The following is a 20,556-nucleotide window of genomic DNA, read 5'->3' as shown; positions in this document are numbered from 1 at the left end:
GGTGAGCGGTGAGGGGTGAGTGGTGAGGGTGAGTGGTGAGGGTGAGTGGTGAGGGTGAGTGGTGAGGGTGAGTGCTGAGTGGTGAGGGTGAGTGGTGAGAGAGTGGTTAGTTTTGAGGGTGAGTGGTGAGGTTGAGTGGTGAGGGTTAGTGGAGAGTGGTGAGTGGTGATTGGTTAGTGGTGATTGGTGAGGATGAATGGTGAGTAGTGAGGGTGAAGTTGAGTGGTGAGGGTGAGTGGTGGTTGTGACGGTGAGTGGTGAGGGTGAGTGGTGAGGGTGAGTGGTGAGGCTGAATGGTGAGGGTGAATGGTGAGAGTGAGTGGTGAGTGGTGAGGGAGAGTGGTGAGTGAGAGTGGTGAGGGTTAGTGGTGAGGGTTAGTGGTGAGAGTGAGTGGTGAGGGTGAGTGGTGATTGGTGAGTGGTGAGGGTGAGTGGTGAGGGTGAGTGGTGAGGGAGATTGGTGAAGGAGGTTGGTGAGTGGTGAGTTGTGAGGGTGAATGGTGAATAGTGAGTGGGAGTGGTGAGTGGTGAGGATGAGTGGTAAGGGTGAGTTGTGAGTGGTGAATGGTGAGGGTGAATGATGAGTACAGTCAATATGCACTGCTGTTATCATACCAGGTACCACCACCACAATATGTACTCCTCTCATCATAGCAGATACCACCACAGCAGTATGCACTGCTGTAATCATAGCAGGTTCCACCACAATATGCACTGCTGTCATCATAACAGGTACCAACACAGCAGTATACACTGCTGTAGTGATAGCAGGTACGACCTCAGTCGGTATACACTGCTGTAGCGATAGTAGATACTGCTATCGAGTTGGTAGATACCGCTATAGTAAATACTAAAACAGTCAGTATATACCGCTACAGTCAGTCAATACTGCTACAGTCAGTATATACTACGATACAGTCAGTACATACTACCACGGTGAGTAGCTACTAGAGTCAGTAGATACTATTATAGAGTGAGTAGATACTGCTATAGATTTTGTAGTTACTACTATAGTCAGTGGATACAACTATAGAGTCAGCAGATACTATACAGTTAGTCGTTACGAGTATATAGTCGGTAGATACTACTGTAGGCCCAGTAAATACTACTATGGTCAGTAGTTATTACAGTCACTAAATACTACTACACAGTCAGTAGCTACTACTGGCTCAGTAGATACTACGGTACAGTCAGTAGATACTACTACAGAGTCAATAGATACCACTTCCTCTGTTGTATGTAAGGTGTTGTTAGTATATATACCTACGAGGGGTAAAGATATTTTTTGAGGGGGGGGGGGGGGGAGACCGCAATTTTCGGAAACCTTTTGACATCAACTATTTACCCCACACTTTCTACAACTTTTTGGACTTGTGAAAGCCTCTTATATATTTGTTGGTGGAGAAATGTACAAACAGCCCACCGGGCTTTGACAATACCTTAGTATCTGTGTATATATATGTAAGGTTTTTAAGAAATATATTTTTCACCCGGGCAAAGCCGGGTACTTCCGCTAGTAATATAATAAGAATGATCATTACTTAATCACCCAGGAAGGGCCACACTAAATATTAAGTATATTTCGGGACGGTACTGCATTCTGGATGTATGGTCTATGCCGACTTGTTTGTACATTCATTGTATGTTTTTTTGCTGAAAGGGGACGGACCTGGAGAAGCTAGGGGAGATCCATGCTGAACAGGGGTAGACTGTACAAACGCCACACTGAAAGGCACCTGAGTCAGGAATCGAACCCAAGTCATTATTTCTGTGGGGCACCAGTCTTACCACTACACAACCCTACCGGCTTGCCGCGTTACGAGCAGACTGGCGTATTATCTTCGTGCTCCACAAACAAAATATGCGGAATGAGTTGAAGCTGCCCATGCAATGTGATGTTACTAACGATAAGTCACATGTGGGGGATGGAGTGGTGGTGGGTGCGGTGGTTAGGAGCACCACGGTGGCGAGATGTTAACTACCTCGCCTGGGATACAGAGGTCATGGGTTCGATCCCAACCTTGTCGCCTGCATAATTGGAGTTTGCATGTGCTCCCCGTGGTCGAATGCATTTTTATCCGGGTCCTCCAGTTCTTCCCTCCACATTTATAAACTTGCTTTTAGAGTTTTTGGCTGCTGTACATTTCCACAAAAGCTATAATTTGTGGACATGTCGCTTCTAAGACAAGCTAAATAGCTCAGTGAGCCTTACCTGGTAAAAAAAAATAGTTTAAATAGTTATACATAATTTAGTTGACTCGCTGCCATATGAATTCGGCAACTTGAATTAAATTGCCATAGCCATAGACATTTGAATCAGTTACGATGGAGTCTCCCCTTCACCAACCCGCACTGACCAGCATGGTGAAGTATGGTCAAACAATCCACATGACCAGCACAACATGGGGAGACCTTCACCCAGGAGTGGATTAACAAAGGGGCCATGAAGTCACGATAATGCCAGGCACCGAATCGGGGATGAGGGGCCTTACAACTGATGACCGTGTAAATGTACTCAGGTGATGCATTTCTAACAGTGCCACGTGTAGTGGTTCACATTTTAATGTACAGTTCATTTGTTTACCAAGCAAAGCCTCAGTGAGCCTCAAGACGCTTTTAATGAGGACTTCTGGTTTATATTTTTTTGCCAATTTGTCGAGTATTTTTTATGCATGGGAGCAAACCACAGTGTCATAAAAAAAACACTTGCATATGAAACAAATAGGTCAAAAGCCTACTTGCCATACTTCCTCATTACTCTACAATGAGACATTGGCCAGTGGTCTGGCAGGTGCCTCACATCATCTACAGCCTTCGTGTGAGCCATCAATCCTGGCTTTAAGTCACTGGATAAGAGGCGTGCAACGCCAAAATGCTGGGGAATAATAATTATTCTAAACTGCCAATGTCACTCGAGCAATCACCTCCATGCCATTTGTCTCTCGCTCCCATGCACGATACATGGACGTGTGTGACAGCGCCGCGCAGAATCCACACCGATCGCGGAGGAGACTTCAAAGCCTGCGACAAACCACACTATGCAGAGCGCTCTCCACACCCCATCCCGATCCTTCAGCTGCAAAAAAAATTCGAATGGCCTCCACAATTCGATCGCAAACTTCTGTTCGGGAGGCAGAGTCTGTGGGGTCGGCGAGTTTGTGAAGGGGGTGAGACTGTGCTCCCGGGAGCCGCGGTGGAGGAAGAGGAGACGGAGGGGGCCTTGAGGGGCAGCAGCTGTAATTGCTGCAGAGTCCCCATCACAAAGGGCGAGTGAGACAATGGTCTCAGGAAATGAACTCGGTGAGCAGAGATTAGCATTGAGGCGAGACATGCACACACGCGCAAACACAAGCATAAACAGGCGCGCGTTCATGCACCCGCGCAGCAGCATCCGGCAGCGCCAGCAGCTGCGGGGGTGTTCGGACACCGGAGAGACGCGCACGCTTGCACGTGCGTTCAACCCACGCAAGACGACAGGGAGAGGCTTCCTCCATTGCCATTCGCGTACAAATCCCACGAATTGGAACGAACAGACATTTTGCTTTGGCAGCGAACAAGAAGTCCAATCATCGCAGTAAATCTCAAGGCGATTGATTACCGTGACTATTCATGTGCGATTGCCTCTGATCTCTGCAAGGAAAATGAGAGATCCCTCTTTGTCAAATTGCAAAATTAAACGAGCGTGACCGTTTGGTGCACAGTCAATGCAAGAAGCCACGCATAGTATCACAGCATCCATAAGCTGCATGCCCTTTGGCGGGACCCCTGTCAGAGAAATCCTGTACCTTGTATGAGAGGAAAGGCAGCATCTGCCAACCATGGCATGAACAGATTGCGCACAGTTCATTTCCAAATTTACCTCCTATTACAATTCCACAATGTGATGCGTAAACCACTGGTGCCCAATGCAGAGCTGTTGGATGCCCCTGGCTGCCGGCCTTCAAGGGGCCCGTATGGGCTCTGAGAGTCAGTTTCCTCTACAGTGACTTCCACGTATCCATTTTCCATGCAAGCAATGCGGGCCTCCCGACTGAAAACCCGCCCTGTGCTCCTCTGGGTAGAGCTTGCCCAACGTGCTAGAGAATCAGGGGAGCTACTGACGGCCGAGAGGAACAGAGTGAACCTGTGACCTGTGGCATGTGCCGAAAGTGCCACCGGAGTTAATCCGGTGCTGATCCTGGGTGCATTTTGGAACCGTTATCAACAAAAGATCGTCGCTGCAGTGCATTTCCATACAGCCTCTTGTCAGTAAGAGAGCGGGGGGGGGGGGGAAGGGGGGGAGTGTGGAGCACACAACCGGTCACCCAGTGACAGTGGAGGCCGCGAGAACACACGGCGAAACAGCATCGGCGGCTGAAGCTCATGCTCTCAGAAGTAGCGTTGTCCCCATGCCTATTAGGCAAAAGGGGCTTGCGCGGCGCTCGCCGGTGATTATTACGGGGAGCGGCTTAGTGTAATTGCAGCAATAAAGCAAATTAGACGCATGTTATGTAAATTACATGTGAGGCAATCTCGCTTTGGCTGGGAGAGCACAGTCACCCTCGGCAGCATTTCCCTGCTCTGTGCATTCCCACGCGTGCCGTCCGCTCGTCTCTCCGCCCATGCCCGGCTCGCAAACGGGGCTGCGGGGTGTGATCATCCGCTTGCATTCAATTACTTTTACCCGTCTCCAATTTAATTGAATGTAGTGATGTGTGCTCGCCAATTCTTTTTCTTGAAATCGTTAATGCTAAATCGGCATGATTATTCCAGTTTAACCTGCGCCTTTGGAAACGAAACAGCAAAACAGGCGCTGAGAAAAACAATTCGTGACGGGCGTGCGTCGCGGCAATGAATAACGTGGAATTAGTTGCGATACAAGAGAGCGGAGTAATTCATCAGCGCACAACCCGCAGACATGTCCACAGATGTGTGCCACTAGAAAATACGTGTGCGTGTGATGATGTAAAAAAAGGAAGACATCAAAAATATCACGGTGCAAAAAGGAATGAACAATTTCAGCTCAGACACTGACTGGCAAGGGATGAACAATTGGGGCAAAGTGCGCCGTTACACAAAATCAGATGCTTCCTAAACTCGGCGATCTAATTCAGCTGCAAAATATTGTGAAACTTTCGACAAATTATATTACATATGTATGTATGTTGAACTTCTTTTGCACAGTACGAAGCCAACCACACCATAATTTATAATAAGAGGTTAAGCAGACAGGGGGCGTGCGGATTGAATGAGAGGAGGATCGTGGAGAAGGAAGCGATGGGATCATTACCGGCACACGACTCAGAGCCGTAATAATCAGATGTCGGAGTGTCTCTCATTAGCCTGATGGAGATGCCCTGGGGGCCATTCAATCAATGTCAGGCTACCGGCAGCTTTTATAGGCCAAGGAAAAAAACATCTTGTGGGTCATTAAATTACGCAAGTACCGCAATCACGTATCCATTACTGTGGCCAGTAATAAACGCAACATATCTATTTCGCCACCAAACTAAATTCAAACAGGGCCCCCACTTAACATGAGCACGGTGCGAGCGAGTAGGCTGTGTAGAGCGACTGGAAACAAAATTAATTGGACAAAGCGCATTAAGACGGCTCTCCCACTGGAGGCGTTTGTTGTCAGGATGAAACACTGAACGCAGCCCAACCTCGATTATCTACAGCAATTATGGGCAGGGAATTTTTAAATCGTCTGAAAGCTGCATATTCAGCCTACTAGTTAGCAACAAATGACAACAGTAATTCTCAACTCTTTCTTTTTATTTCATGGGCAGTATATGCCGTAATTATTTTCTGTAATAGGATCTCTCAATTGATTCACTTCGCTCAGAGTGCTTGGATCTAAAGCCCTGGCACTCAAGAGACAATTTTCACAGGATGACAAAAAGACAACAAAGGTGTAGACCCTGCAGTAAACCAATCAGCAGCCCAATCAACAACAGGGATGATGTCATACCTGGGCTCGACACCCTGCATTCTACCCAATGAGAAGCTCAAAAATATCGCTGTCATCGCCCAATACTTCTGTAGGTGTCTCAGAGCTTTGGGTGATGGCGAGCATCAAGCAGCAAGTTTTTGATCTTTGGGCAGCACAGGACCCCGTTGCTGCTCTTCTGTCTCTCCTCACAATCTCCTCGTGCGCACACGGCTTAACCTTCCACCTCCAGAAGCAAGAGGACATTTCCTTACACAAGGCGAACCGGCCGACAGGTTGTGACAACAATACCGAAAGCTAAACTGGCATATAATTACACGCACAATAATTGTGCATCCTCCCAGGGAGATTTGCGTGTCCTGCCCGCTCACCTGGGCGAGTCTGGCTGCGGCTTGCCGAGGCCCTGCGTGTCGGCCTCCCACACGCCATTGGCCGTGGCGTTGCCGATGGCCAGCATGACGGCGGCGAGCTCCAGTGGCCAGTCGTCCAGGTCGAGCGAGCGCACGCGCGACAGGTGCGTGCCCAGGTTGCGGTGGATCCCCGAGCACTCGATGCACATGAGGGCGCCCAGGTTCAGGCTCGCCCAGTCTGGGCCTGCGTACGGACAGATTGATGCGAGGATCAGACGGGGGGGAGGAACGGTGATCGCCGGGTGAGGAGAGCCATTCCGCCGGCTGTTCACGTCGGGGCGGTGGTGTTAACGGAAGCGTGGCCGAGCCTAGGGGTCAGCGCACCCTTCGCTGGGTCAACATGTATGGGGTCACCTTGGATCATCACCTGCTGTATCGTTGGGAGCTGATGACCCTGCCATGGCGGTCCCAAGAGGAGATTACAATGTGCCACAGTCACCGTCAGTTTCTCAAAAAATGGCATTAATTGCAGTGAAATATATAGTCCAAAGCATATAAAACTAAGTGATTATAATTTCCTTGGAAATCTACCCAGATCCCCTTTGCAAGAGAGACACGGGGCTTAATTCAGGTATTGTTGTAAATGGCTTTTCTGCAAAATGTGCCCAATTTTCCACCAACTGCTGATGGAATAAAAACGAATGGGGTCCAGGGTGTTAGCATGGTTGGCTACGTATTGTGCGAAATAAATGCAACACGCATGCATACAACACCCCGTTGTACAAGAGATCAACCGGCCAAAAGGCCAAAAACTGCACAATGGACTCACCAGGAGCATCGCAGTCGACACAGAAGGCATTCCCTCGGATGTTCCTGATGGACTGGATGGTGACGGCGTCGCTGTGGCTGCCCGTCCGTGTCTACGGAGTGCGGACAACGCAAAAAAACACTCCCTTAACGATCCTCGCACAGTTACGAGGGTTCACTTAAGACAGGTCTCCTTGTACTCCAGTGACAGCCGCAGACTTGACACGCGAGATGCAGACTCGTGACACCGGCAGTGCTGCGTCAATAATTATTTGCTTGGCAAAATTTCTTCAGAAGCCTCATGTTCCTGCTGCTCATGCTGCTGCATCAATAATGAACCGTGCACACAAAAATCCAATGCCAAATTCCGATAATATAATACACACTTCATGATAGCTAGTATAAACAGTGCACTGACATAATGTGTACATCCACACCTGTGCTGCTCCACGAGTGGTTTGGACAAATGTGTACAAGGGAGTTTTGAGAACTCACGAGTATGGATTCACCGACATGCATATATTTTAGTGTTACTCCTGGTGTGTGCGTTTACTTCAGCCACTCTCGATTACTCCCACGCTGAAAGGGATTGGCCTAATATTCAAAGCAAGATGCTTTTGAAAACGCATCTTGAGACTCCTGGGTAAATACAGACAATCATATCACGACGTATTCCCTGAAACGAACAAAAGAGGTGACCCCGAGCAGGCCAACGGATGCACGTTTTGGGGTATCACGCGGGTTGGGGATGGTTCACCTTGTTCTTGGAGCTGTGGCAGGACTGCAGGCTGGCAAAGATCTGGCTCTCGACGGCCTGCACCCAGGACTCGCGCTCCTCAGCACAAGAGGCCTCGAAGTGCCAACTTTGGCCCGTGAGTGACACGATGAGGAACTCAAACGGCTCGTCGTTATCTGCCAAGCGAAGCAGGATGTGGGGAATGGGGGGGGGCACAGAGGTGCAGGATCCACGGGATCCAAATTAGTATTTATCCTGGAGAAATCCGATGAGGTATGAAGCTATTTTTTCACAGATGTCCAATAGCGGCAGGTCAGAAAGTAAAAGATCAATACAAAATAACGATAGGACTGCAAAGTATAGGAAAGGGAAGCAAATCACTAAAAGTAAATATATTTAAACAAAACTCTTTCTGAGCTACAATCTTCTTGTTCAGAAGCGACAAGGCTGCAAATGATAGTTCAACGAAGTGGCTGATCATGTGGACAATTATAGTAGCCAAATAATCTAAACGCAGAAGCGATGTGATGCCAAGGTTTTTCCAAAGCCACGACTATCATCATGATCGTTGCTATGAAACCACTGATGGGAGAATAACACAATCATTATATACACGCAAAAAAACAATGCATGTAACGTTCAGTGAAATTGTCCCCATGCAGTTTGCAGCATTGGCTTTTGCTCGTTTCCATTTGAAGTCCTGAGCTGGTGGTGGAGATTCCAGTGGGGGAGCAGTCTCACCACAGAAAATTGCTCGCCAATGTGTCATCATCTGTCCCTCCGTCAGCTCGTTTGCGCGGATGGGGCCGGAACAGATTTCAGCAATCGTTATCTTTCTTTGACCGGTAGCACTGCTTCATGTAATCCCAAAGCTTTATCCTCGAGGTATTTTACCACTGCAACTATCCGCCTGCTTTTTTGCCTTCATCTGCTCCTGCCTGGTTCCCTTCCACTTTTGTGTCAAATGGCGAAGTACGCGATCATATTCATTCTCATAATGCCTCTGAACCAATGTGGTCTTTTTTTCCTTGACTTTGTTAAATAAAGTTGCTTTCACTTGAAACCATTTTCTTATATTGTAATTTTTTATAATGTATGATACTCTAAATTCTGTAAACACCTCCTATCTGTCCCTTCAGAAATAACATTAACGACATAAACTGCAATGCAGGCACTAAATTTGTTTTTCTGCCGCACGGAGCCGAGGGATCCGGGTCAGGTTAATCCGGGGGTCCGGCGGCGAGAGATCGGGGGTCCCCCGCGTGAACCCCCCCCCCCCCCCCGCGTGCTCGCCGCACACGCCGTTTCCTTTCTCGCTTCCTTCCCACGAGATGAAAAGCGCGGTGCCGAGTCCCCCCGCCTCTGCGTCAACACACCCGGGCCTGCCCCGCTGCTCGCACATACATCCTGGCCCGGCGGTCCGAGCGCACGAGAACACCAACGCGCGCCGGGGCCACTTTCCCTCCGACGCGCGGCCGCAGCGTGCGACGGGGACACCGGCTCGGATTGGCCACTCGCTCGTGCTGCCGCTCCCTTCCCTCAACCTCCCCAACCTCTCGCCTCTCGAATTAATAAGCTACATCAACAACCAAATTGCACGGTCCGACCACACCAGCCCACCGCTTCCCCCATTCTGTTTCTTCTCCAAACACAAGGCGGCAGCGAAAACGAGAAAACAGCGGAATCGTGACGGCAGAACAAAAGTGAGCCTTGTGCAGCAGTGGCGGCCGGAACATTTGCTGCTCTGTGCCCTGCTGCGTGGTGCAGCCTAGCCGCCCCCCCTCTGCTATGACTATTTGTAAAACGTGATACCATCCCTGGGAAGGAGAGGCGTGCATTTACATTCATGAAATCGTATTTTCTCTTTACATTCTTGTAAATTCAGCACAGAAGAGGAACGTGTTTCCCACCCAATGCAAAGCACCGGCGGGGTTGATTTCTCACGAAAACGTTGGATTAGTTGCTAGCAGGGCGCTGCACCTCTAGTCATCAACACAAGCTATTCTGGCAGGCAATCACAACACAGCCATCATACTTATTGACATTGAAACTTTGGAACCATTCATAGGAATTAATTACGAAGTAACAACTCATCGCCAGTGCCAAATACCAAGTTCGTGCCCACATATAGGCAAAAATCTGGCATTAGACCAATTCAAATGTATTGAGAAATACCTCGTGACAGGCAATCCAGGACATCATCCCAGAAAAAGCAATGCTGAGCTGCTGACGTCACGATCATATCAACTGCACTTCCAGAATTACGATGCTGGTATTGCGATACCCTGTGGGTGTCTCCAACTCTGGCACTGTGGGTATCGAAGAAGACACCCGCAGCAGTGGCCCAGCCCTGCTTCACGGGGCCGCGTGTCACGCCGTCGCACTGCTCGCGGGCTCCCAGCCGCTCGTCGATTTCGGAGAATTCAGGAGAGTGCGGTGGGCCTCCATTGGCGGAGCACAAGCAGCGGACGAGAGAGGCGCTGGGTTCAGTTGACGAGCGACGCGCGGCAGGAATGACTGGAGATGAACAATGAGCGGTGGCTGCTGCGGCAGTGGGCGCGGGGAAGGAGGGAGCGTGCAATGGGACACCGACACGCATCACCACGCAGCAGATGCTGGCCGCTGATTACCCTTCTGGGAAGCCGGGAGATCGGCACCGGTGCTGCCACCGCCGCACATGCAAATAGTGGCTTGCAGCGTGGCGCGGCGCTTGGGACCGTGAACGAGTTGGTGCGTGAACACGCGGTGGTGGTGGCTGGTGGTAGGAGCTGGAGAGGCCGGCTGTCTCTCAGGAGAGAGCCCTTATTGCGATTAAACTTATCAATTGTTTAACCTTTAGGCTAATTAAAACAAACAAACATTAACTTGCGAGTTTGCAAAAGCAAGAATAAAGGGGCAATGCTGTCAGGGAGGCTCTTCCCTGGGTAAACAGGGCGCAGATAGCGGCTCCATCAGCAGGATCCACACCGTCGCCCACGGCAAACAGGACACTTTATTTTCCCTGGGTCCAGTTTCTTGGGAGAGCTCTAATGATGCTCGGCAAACAACAAACCCTCACCTCCTGCACTGCATGAACGTCTCGCGCGCTCGCATGGCTCCAATGCGCAAGATTGCAAACGCATAAATTGCCAACTACGCGAACGCGGCGTTATCCGCTGCCCCTCTCCATCGGTTACTCCGAGTGATCCGTTCGTTATTTTCCAGAAAGTGGAAGTTGATGAGTGTTAAGCTATAGAGGAATGATGATCGATGTTAGTTTTTCACCCACACCTAGAATTCAACCGGTCCATGCGTGCATACATGTTACGCACACGTCATTGTTCATGTGTTCGTTAGGGAGGCGGAAACGTGTCCATGTATCAACGGGAGACCGAGTAGAACATGGCTTGGAGAATCAGGACATGCCAGAGCCTCGAACTGTCTGGCAAAAAGGAGGATCAATACAATCGCGTTGCCCTTCGTGCTTTTTAGCGAATCGCAAGCGACTTAGAGCACTGCTCATCGCTCCTTCGGATGGACAACGGTGTTGTGTAATGCCTGCTCACGTGAAATTTTTCATGCACCGATCGCTCTCAGATCCTCCCAGCGCGATCCGAGAAACCGCATTGTAAAATGTGGCGTCTCCAACCTCCAGTCACAGCGTTCTGCCTTTCCTCTCTCTCTCTCTCTGTTATTTTATTGTGAACAAGTGCCATTGCCAAATCTACCTGCATGTATGTATGTATGTAGCTCTCTATACGTATGGGTATTAAGGCAGTGTCAATGATGATGGCGGAGGGGTATAATAATTGACCTGTGGGCCTATCGTACCAATCTCATTTGGAACGGGGGTTCCATAAGCCCATCACCACCACCACCACCATCATTCTCCATCATTCCAGGGTTACAAAAATGCGGGCACCACTTTGTAGACAGTCAACAGTGGTTATTTTACAGCGCGACCCGGTCCCCACCACAGGAACATGGAATTCCCAACACTGGTTCAGGATCATCAATGGAGATTGGCCCGCCACCGAGCGCCTGCCTGAGCAGGGAGATGCCAACTGGTTCCATTGGTCGGAGGTGCGCGCGCCATGTGCACCTCCTACCTTCGGCGCTGTTGGCCGGGCCGTCGGCGCGTGGGTTCGCCGTGCTCTTTTTCCTCCGGTGCTTCTTGCGGTTGCTGTGCGGGGACGCGGGCGGCTCCAGCTTGGGGCTGGTGGTGCTCGATATGCTGGGGCTGGAGCAGGGTGCATCGCTCACCCCATTAGCTGTGGAACGCGGTGTGCGTAGGGAGGAGTGGCGGGTGGTGGGGGGGGGGGAAGAGAGCAGACGAGAGAGGGAAGGAGAGGGGGGCATTATCCAAAGAAAGCCAGAGATTTTAGACGACAATCACTAACAAAAGCTTTTATTCAAATGAGAAAAACAAAAACCAGAGAAGTCGTACCACACAGCACGTTTCAATATGATGTAAAACACAAAGAGAAGATTAAATGATCAGTTTCCCAATGGCAATGTCCAAGTCAGAGCAAAATCGATTTCAGCTCAAATGAAGTGACATGCCATCTCTACGGCCACGTGCATCTTCTAAACATTGCACGAACACGGCACTGCTCAGACGCAATAGCGGCTTTCGCCAAGAGACAGCCCAGATGATATTACAATAACACGACGTCTCCAGCTCCCGGCAAAAGTGAGTGAAGCCAAAATATTTTAACTCGTTTAATTGGGTACGGTTTTTCAAATTCCAGAAACACTCCTCCTGCTTAACCGCCTTTGGCGTGTGTGGCTCGCCGAGGGCGTACACCTGCTCGTTAGGGAATAGAGAGGGAGAGGCAATCATCGATCTTGCTTTGCGGGAGTCCAAAGAGCGCAGCTATTTTAGTCCGAGCGCGGCTCAGACCTGCACGTTGTGCGCTGGGCAGGCGTGGGGGGGGGCATGCGCCTGTTCACAGCCGTCAGATGCTGGTGACGAGACAAATGTCACCGATCCGTCGCTGGGAGGATCCCGCACGTGACAATCGTGCATAACGGGCCTTCTTGATTTCCTTGCCTCATTGTTGCCGATAACCACAGGGCGCCCGCAATGATGTTGGGCTGTGTCAAAATCGCTGTGTAACTCAAGCTCCTTTTTATCGGCACCCACCCACCTCTCCTCCCTCCACCCCACCTTGCCTTGTAATTACGGCCGATGGGGCATGGAAACAATTCTCGTGTCAAGCCTTTCATGCTCCGTAATCGCAAAATGCCATCAAGCGTTCTAAAAATGCATGACCTACTGATGTCCACAAAAGAGTTGGAACAAAGTGTTTGAATATCAAAAGTGGGGATTTTAATGAACGAGAATTGGTTTGTTTGTTTTGGGAGGGAATTATGCATTGTATATGTTTCATGAAACGGACCAGTGCCGTGAAGAGAATGAAAGCAAAGCACTGCTTTTTAGCCTTGACTTTCGCTCACGAGCAAGCAACTGGCACAAGTGATGCCGTGAAAGAAAACGCACAAAGCTAAACAGGAACAGAGCCTCGGAGTCCACGGCGCGACGAGACACACGAGATGGACACAATCGCCGCTCGTCTCGGCAAATGCCCTCCACAGCAAATCCATCTCCTTACTTTATCGCTCGGCGTTTAACAAACGTTCACGCAAACAATTTTAGTTGAAAGAAGATTAAACGGTTTGGAGGAATACACTTTCATAAATTTCTTCAGGAGCCAAATGTTTGTCTCCAACAAAGCTCAATTATCAGCCTTCAATAACCAGTGAGCTGCAGTGACAAGGCCAGGCCGTAATAACAAGCAATTTATGCAGCCTCAAAAAGGCTCGGATCCACCCACGCACTGATGGGCGCTTGGTAAACCGGAATGCTTTAATTAAATCAATACCCACTAATTGCTGCTGCCCTGGATTTAGCACCGACCACCATTAATTACTGCAGCAATAATCAATTCAGCCCACAGTTGATATTAATTACTCCTAGAGCCCTTATCGGAACACACTGAATCATGGGCTCCGCACAACTGGTATTTAATTAGTGAAAAAGATGTAAAGGTTATGCAATTTCATTATCACGTAAATATTAATCATATAAAAAAGGTATAATTATAGTCAATCGCAATAACTTTTGTCATCTCTGTCCTTCTCTTTTGGGTAATTCAATGTAACACAATATTGCATGCATTTTTAAAAGCTATGCTTATCAAAAAATGCATTTTTAGAAAAAATATTTTCCTTTATTACGCAAGTGTCCCCACAACAACCCCCCTGGGCTCTCATACTTCAATCAAGATGAACGTCACTTCCAATCACTGCCAGTGCAGCTATCCGGGCGCAGTAAAACAGAATAAAGCGTTTTCACTCCGTTCTGCCACATAACAGGGCGGTCTCATCACCTCCACCTTAAATTACGCGGCCGTTGAAATTGGCAGCTGGGTGCTGCTGCTGATCCAAAGCAGCGAGAAGCATCGGGTTCTCGTCAATTAGCGCCTCATTGGAGGGTGGACGTCTTAACACGATGAGCCATGCTAGGACAGCCCAACCTGGAGAATCAGGTCCAGGCTCTGCAGACGCCTCCTTTGAAAACTAGACAACGCGGGGCGAGCGTACCGGTAATTGCCACAGCCACAACATCCACACGCTATTCCCGGTGAATCGGGAAGAGGAAGTTGTGATGGTTGGGGCACATGTGCATTGCTCAGAGACCAAAGGGAAGAGCTAAAGGCAGAATGGTGGGATGCTGTAAGAGCAGACCATGGAGATTCCATATCTGCTAGGCAATATAATTACAGGATTTAGTGGAAGAAGTGGTGGTGATGTATGATGTCATCACTGGCAATGGCCATTATGAACTGTTTATCTTGATATTTTATCCATCAATGTTTACTCACTTTGTTTTTGACCAAAGGTGAAATGTCAGAATTACCTTTGAGCAGGATTCACACACACACACGGTTCACATTTCAACATCACTCGAAGACACAAGGTGACGAGCCGCGCGTCGAGCGCACAGACGGGCGGGCAGAGGAAACCCCGCATCCCGACACCTGCAGCAGCAGCAGCACCCGTAGCCGCAAAGGGCCGCGGCCGTCATACAAACGTGCGCGATCCGCGGCACTCTGGCCACACGGCTCAACACGCGCAGTTCCTTCCCGTTTCTGTAAGCCGAGGCACGGGGCGACGCGGGGGGCCAGCGGCGGTGAGCTCGCGCCCATTCAAAACATCCCGCACATGAAAGCTGCCCTGGGGGCAACCCGTGCATAGGGGGCCAGCCAGACACGCGGCGAGGAAGTCAAGTGGAGAATGACCTTGCTCAGGGCCACACGCGCATGCATGCACGCACGCAAAAGAGCATTCCTTCGTCTAGCATAGGGCTCCAGTCCTGTCGCCTACTTTCTGACACTCAATGCGCAGTGTGGCCTTACCACTGTTACGTCGAACAAATCGCACACCCGGCATGAGAGACTGTTCTGCCAACGTCGAATTCAATATTCAAGGCAAGTACTACACTTGAAAGATTCTCAGCAATGGTTGTCATGATTGTCATTAAAGTCACGTAGGTAAAAATAAATAATAAAAATAATAGAAATAAAATAATGTATTATTTTTATTATTATTTTTTACCTACGTGACTTTTCCGAAAAAACCAAAGAGTATGAATCCTTGCAGTCACGAAAGCTTCAAATTTAGAATGATTGTCATTGTTATGATTTTTAGATTGGACCAACGGAGGTTTGGATATGTCCTGCACCTCTGATTAGCACAGTTGGCTATGTATGGTGCGGAAGGAGTGCAACGTGCATACATACGTCTGCAAAAAAACCAGCAACGTCCAAGCACAGGCTATCAAAAGGCCAGGCCTCTAGCCCTGGCTCGTTCTGCAGCAGAAATAAACTCGAGGATGCATTCGGTTTCCCGGTGAGAGTAAAAGGCTCCCGCCGGCAACGCAGGTCCCAGCTCGCGTTCCCAAATTAAATAAGCGGCAGTAATCTCTCGGCGCCCGTACCGTTGGCAGAGACGGCACCGGCGGGAGCCTCATTCCACTGCTCAGCACTCGACACGGAGAAGGAGCGCTGGTGCAGGCCCTCGGGGCGCATGTTGTACGACACCAGGTTGATGCCACTGATGGAGCGCTCGGCATGGACGCCCACCCCCGCTGCGGGAATGGGGCAGGAGGGCAGCGGATAGGAAAACCATTTTAGGGCAACTACAACAGCAAATACACAATAACAACGACAGTGATAACCAGTGGCTGATTTATCGTCAATCTATCCAACCGTTTGCGTGTGGAATTTCCACGCTCTTTTCTTTGGCAGGGAGATGCTGTAATTTGAAGCGTTCATGCAGGAGAACCTCAAATGAGTCTTTGCAGCATCGCCTTACTTGGGATGTTTGTTTAGTTCTTTACCAAGAGTTGTTTTGACACTCGCGAGGGAACCAGAACACAGAGAAATAGAACCCGTGCAAATGAAGGGGACAACACAGATGAGTCAGCAGCCTACTTGCTGTACTGCCATCTACTAGACACTTTGCAGGCTGGGTGTCTGGAACACGTGATAATCCAGTGCTTTCCACCCAGGGGGCCATTCACGTGTTGTTTTTGACAAATGTGCCACAAGGCGTTTAATACCATGCGATCAACATAGCTCTATCTGCACCACCTGTGATGACTTTGAGCCCACGACCATGCCTATGATTACAAACTCAGCTCAAGCACATTGCCTAAAAATAAAACAAAATCCTGCACGTAAAAATACTTGAACGCTCTAACAAATATTATGTTTGTTTTGCTATTGGGTATGGCGAGCGTTGTTTATTCTTCTGTAATTAAATGGGCTCCACGTAAACAAGCTGTTCTGGGCTAAATTGCGTGCAGGGCTCGTGCGAATCACGTTTGTGAAGGGGCTGCAATTCTGGAGAAATACGACTCTCGCGTGTTAAATAATTCACGACTCTACATTTACATATTTAGAAGAAGATAACTCGTAACACGCCTAAACCACCTCATGGAATTTGCGTCGTGTCTTTTTTCCCCCTTTCTTTCATATCGTCACTTTTAAGTAGGGAGGCCCGGCACCACGTTAACAGCTTAAATTTTTGCAGATTTAATTTATGCAAATTAAGCCAAATCTCAAGCGCCCGACCACCCGTGAAATTTGGCCATGTGCCTCCGAGAGCCCCTTGCCAAACGCCCACAACATCCGTGCTCCCAACATGCGGCTCTAATTACGAGAGGGTGCGCGAGCTGACTTGGAACCGCACTGCTTGCGCACGAAGCAGCTTGTGCAACCACGTCCCTCTCCCCGAAAATACAAATGCGCACCACCACCTTATAATGGACCGGACCGTCTCACGCATAAGCAATGCGCATGTCGTGTCACCGAAAAAAATCCCGCCCAGTACAACAACCAGGCACGTTTCTTTTAACGCACCTCTGATTAGGACGGTTGGCTAGGTACGGTGCAAAAGAAGTTCAACATACATACATTTTACTCGCATTATTACGTGACTACGTAGGTTTTGACAGCTATGCCGTAGAGCTCTCTGATGTATTTTGGGGTTGTACTATGTATTGTTTGACGTGTGAACTGAACTGGAAGCAAAAGCTCGGGTCCGTTACGTGGTCCGAGCATGTGGAGATAAACGTTGGATATCAAGCTGGACAACAATGCGATACAAAACGAAAACGAAGCAAAGAGGACGGAGATACATTAACCCCATCCCCCCCCCCCCCCACACACATCTTTCACGAAGAAACAGTGCAATGTTTCAAAAGTTACAGTGAAACACGTAATTTTTAGGCTTGGAATTGCAGCCATTCCACTTTTACGTTCTTAAAGACCAAATAATTGCTTTTTTACAGATTGGAAAGTGCCTGATGCAAATCAGCCGCTGTAAAGTTTTGCATCGCAGCAGAGTGGCAAACACGGTTTTTACTGCTAGGGGTAATGACTCATCTTGTACATTCCCAATGCACGCACTGGGACGGCACAACTCCCACACTAGCCTAATGGCCCGCGCCCAACGCATTCAATTAGCAGTGCTGCTCCAATAAATGAATTACTGTAGTTTGTAATTAGTATGTTATTATCTCCAAATTACCTCCCAGAGAATAATAACGAAGCTGAGCTACCTTCAACCCACAGACATCATTCAGTCTTATGATCCACCTATCAAGCGGCGGTTCCACCGCCACGCATACGTCCCCCTCATTAGGAAGCGTGGGCTGCGCTTCGACTCTGCGCGCTCGGCCACGAGTTGCCACGCGGTCCCCGACGCAGGCTTCCCGACGCAGGCTTCCCAGCGCCGTCGCACGATCCCAGGGCAACACTCGGCATGTGGAGGAACTGTTACACGTGGCCTCGTGCGTACACGCATATGTGGCTAGTCTCAAAGAAACAGAAAAAGATACAATTCTCCTTGTTACACTGATCATTAAATTATTTTGTAACAAGCGTTCCTATTGTAATGAGAGCCAGAAGTGACTTAACAAAGTGGTGGGTGTTGCGCCAAGGGCATAGCTATTGAGTGTGCAGGCGGTTCAACTGCACTGAGGTCCCATAGGTCAGACAGCCCCAGACTCCGAAGACCAGTGCCTGGGCCCCTCCCCGACCCAGGAGGGAAATTGGACAGTGGATGTTACCATTTCATTCCTTGCACCACAGCCCATGCCAACCACGCTCCGCCACTGTGCTGCCCACTTGCTTTTTCTCCTGCAGCTGCTCGACCAATCAGCAGGTATGACGATGTAACGCAGGTTGGTGCCGCCCAAGCCAAGCGCTTGGACGACGGTTTTTTTTTATTTTGTTAAGCCAGGTGAGATCTCAATCGACGAGGATAGTCTGATTTACGAGAGTGTCCCGAAAACAATCGGGGCAAGGATCTCCCCCCAGCGATGCAGCACGAGCGCTCGCAACACAGGGGGAGCGGGGGAACAGCACCGGCGAGCGAGAGCCACGGGAGGACACAGTACGGGGAGGGAGACAGGGGCGAGGGGGGGAGCAGGGGCCTCACGTGCGCCGGGCGCCAAGGCCGCGAGCTGCGTGCTGCTCAGCTCCTTGGCGAGGCCGTTGGCCTTGGGGCTGGCACTTGGTCCGAGACCAGCAGAGGCACGTGGTGGCCGCTTGCCCGGCACCTTCACGGTGGTGCGCAGCAGATCGATCTCCTTACCGTGGACGTTCTGCATGTAGTCCTGCAAAACGCGCGTTCGGAATGCCATCACACCGGCGTCAAAGTCACCATTGCCCAGAACAACGGTGGATATTTTACGGACTGTACACAATGTAGAATTTGTTTTTATTTATGGAGTCTTGTGCTTGATGTGGAACATGCCTTTCCAGAAGGCCTGGTTCGAGGTTATGGATCACGACGCCTGGAGGGTTCTAAATGGGCTCCATTGACGGCTTTGCGAGTACTACTACTTCTGATAGGATAAAGACATGAACTAATAATTCACAAGGAATTGTAAAATATATACGACCCCTTTGGAAACCGAGATTTTTCTTGACAAACAATGCTCATTTTTTAAAGCAAACATTGATTTAGGTGTAATTATTATTAAAAAGAACAACAATTATCGGGGAGCATATTTTTAAGTGGAGAGACACGTCGACTTTGTTGAAAACATAGCGTACCTCGCCAATGGGCTCTGCCTAACAAAAGGCTCTTTATCACGATTACATAAATGAATAATTCACAAAACCCATATTTCTCAGTAATCACCATGAACCGCACCATTAGCACCATCAATCCCCCACTGTTAACACGGGCTAGAATTACCTGTCATGCCAGGTATTCCAAGACACAGATCCTAGCTACCCTGGGGACATTTAATAGTGGGGCTTCAAATCTCCCCTCCACGACTTTGTAGGTTTTCACGGTTACTCAGTCGAGCTCTGTGGTGTGTGTTTTCGGGTTGCATCCAATGTTATTTGGCATGTTTCACGTTCTCTTCCATGTGCTGGACGCAGCAGCTCCATGCTCTCCCTTAATGATTATAAGAAGTTGCCGACTGCTGCTGGTATTTGATGTAACCCGGCTGATGTTATTGATCAATTATTAGCTTCATCACTTGTGCTGTAGAAACTCATAGCTGTGCGTATGTATGCTGTGAAACCTGGATGGCGAAATGTTAACTACCTCCCATGGATTCGATCCTAACCCTGGCGCCTGTATATTTGGAGTGTTCATGTTTCCATGTTCTCCCCATGGTCGCGTGGATTTTTCTGCGAGTCCTCCGGTTTTTCCCTCCACATTTAGAAACACGCGTTTAGAGTATTTGGCTGCTATAAATGCCCACATGATAAGCCACTTCGTTGAGCTATCATCTGTGCCCAGGTCTCTTCTGAAAAAGAGCTATATAGCTTAGTGGGCCTAACCTGATGAATAAAAAATAAATGTCACCCTGTTAAAGTCCACTATAGGATAGGTCCCTCGACTCATCACTGCTCCACCACTGACCTAGGCATTTTTAAAGACTGGGACCCGACCAGCTGATAGTAGGAAAAGCCCAGTGGGAGCTGGGCCCGTGGAACCCCAGCCTGTGGCATGTGGGTGGGGGCCCAATGCAGTGCCCTGGCTTCGGGCCCAAGGTTCACTTAATCTGTGCCCATAATTGATATTAATGAGCCAAGACCGGCATGTTGTCTTCATTGTGTTAACCTCAAAGTGATCAGGGATAATGCAGGCTGTCCAATTACATTTTCTGTTGAAAGATTGTTTTGATGTGAACCTAAAATTATAATAGTTACAACAGT

At 49.2% G+C, this 20,556-nt stretch overlaps 1 protein-coding gene across 2 annotated transcripts in view; it reads right to left on the bottom strand.

Moving 5' to 3' along the window:
- The window catches only part of LOC144717294 (arf-GAP with GTPase, ANK repeat and PH domain-containing protein 1-like), a 170,946-nt gene that overhangs the window by 12,305 nt on the left and 138,085 nt on the right, over positions 1-20,556 (bottom strand). For both annotated transcript variants that reach the window (XM_078592750.1, XM_078592760.1), the window contains 6 exons: positions 18,815-18,992; positions 15,807-15,956; positions 11,914-12,075; positions 7,847-8,001; positions 7,112-7,202; positions 6,304-6,526 (listed from right to left, as the gene is read on the bottom strand). In XM_078592750.1, coding sequence (XP_078448876.1) covers positions 6,304-6,526; positions 7,112-7,202; positions 7,847-8,001; positions 11,914-12,075; positions 15,807-15,956; positions 18,815-18,992 — 959 coding nt within the window. The remainder of the gene's footprint in view (positions 1-6,303; positions 6,527-7,111; positions 7,203-7,846; positions 8,002-11,913; positions 12,076-15,806; positions 15,957-18,814; positions 18,993-20,556) is intronic.

This window comes from Lampetra planeri, chromosome 1 (assembly GCF_965212315.1).
Source record: "Lampetra planeri chromosome 1, kcLamPlan1.2.h2, whole genome shotgun sequence".
Taxonomy (NCBI): Eukaryota; Metazoa; Chordata; class Hyperoartia; order Petromyzontiformes; family Petromyzontidae; genus Lampetra; species Lampetra planeri.
Note: the sequence above shows the minus strand (reverse complement) of the source record. Positions and strands in the feature narration are given on the sequence as shown.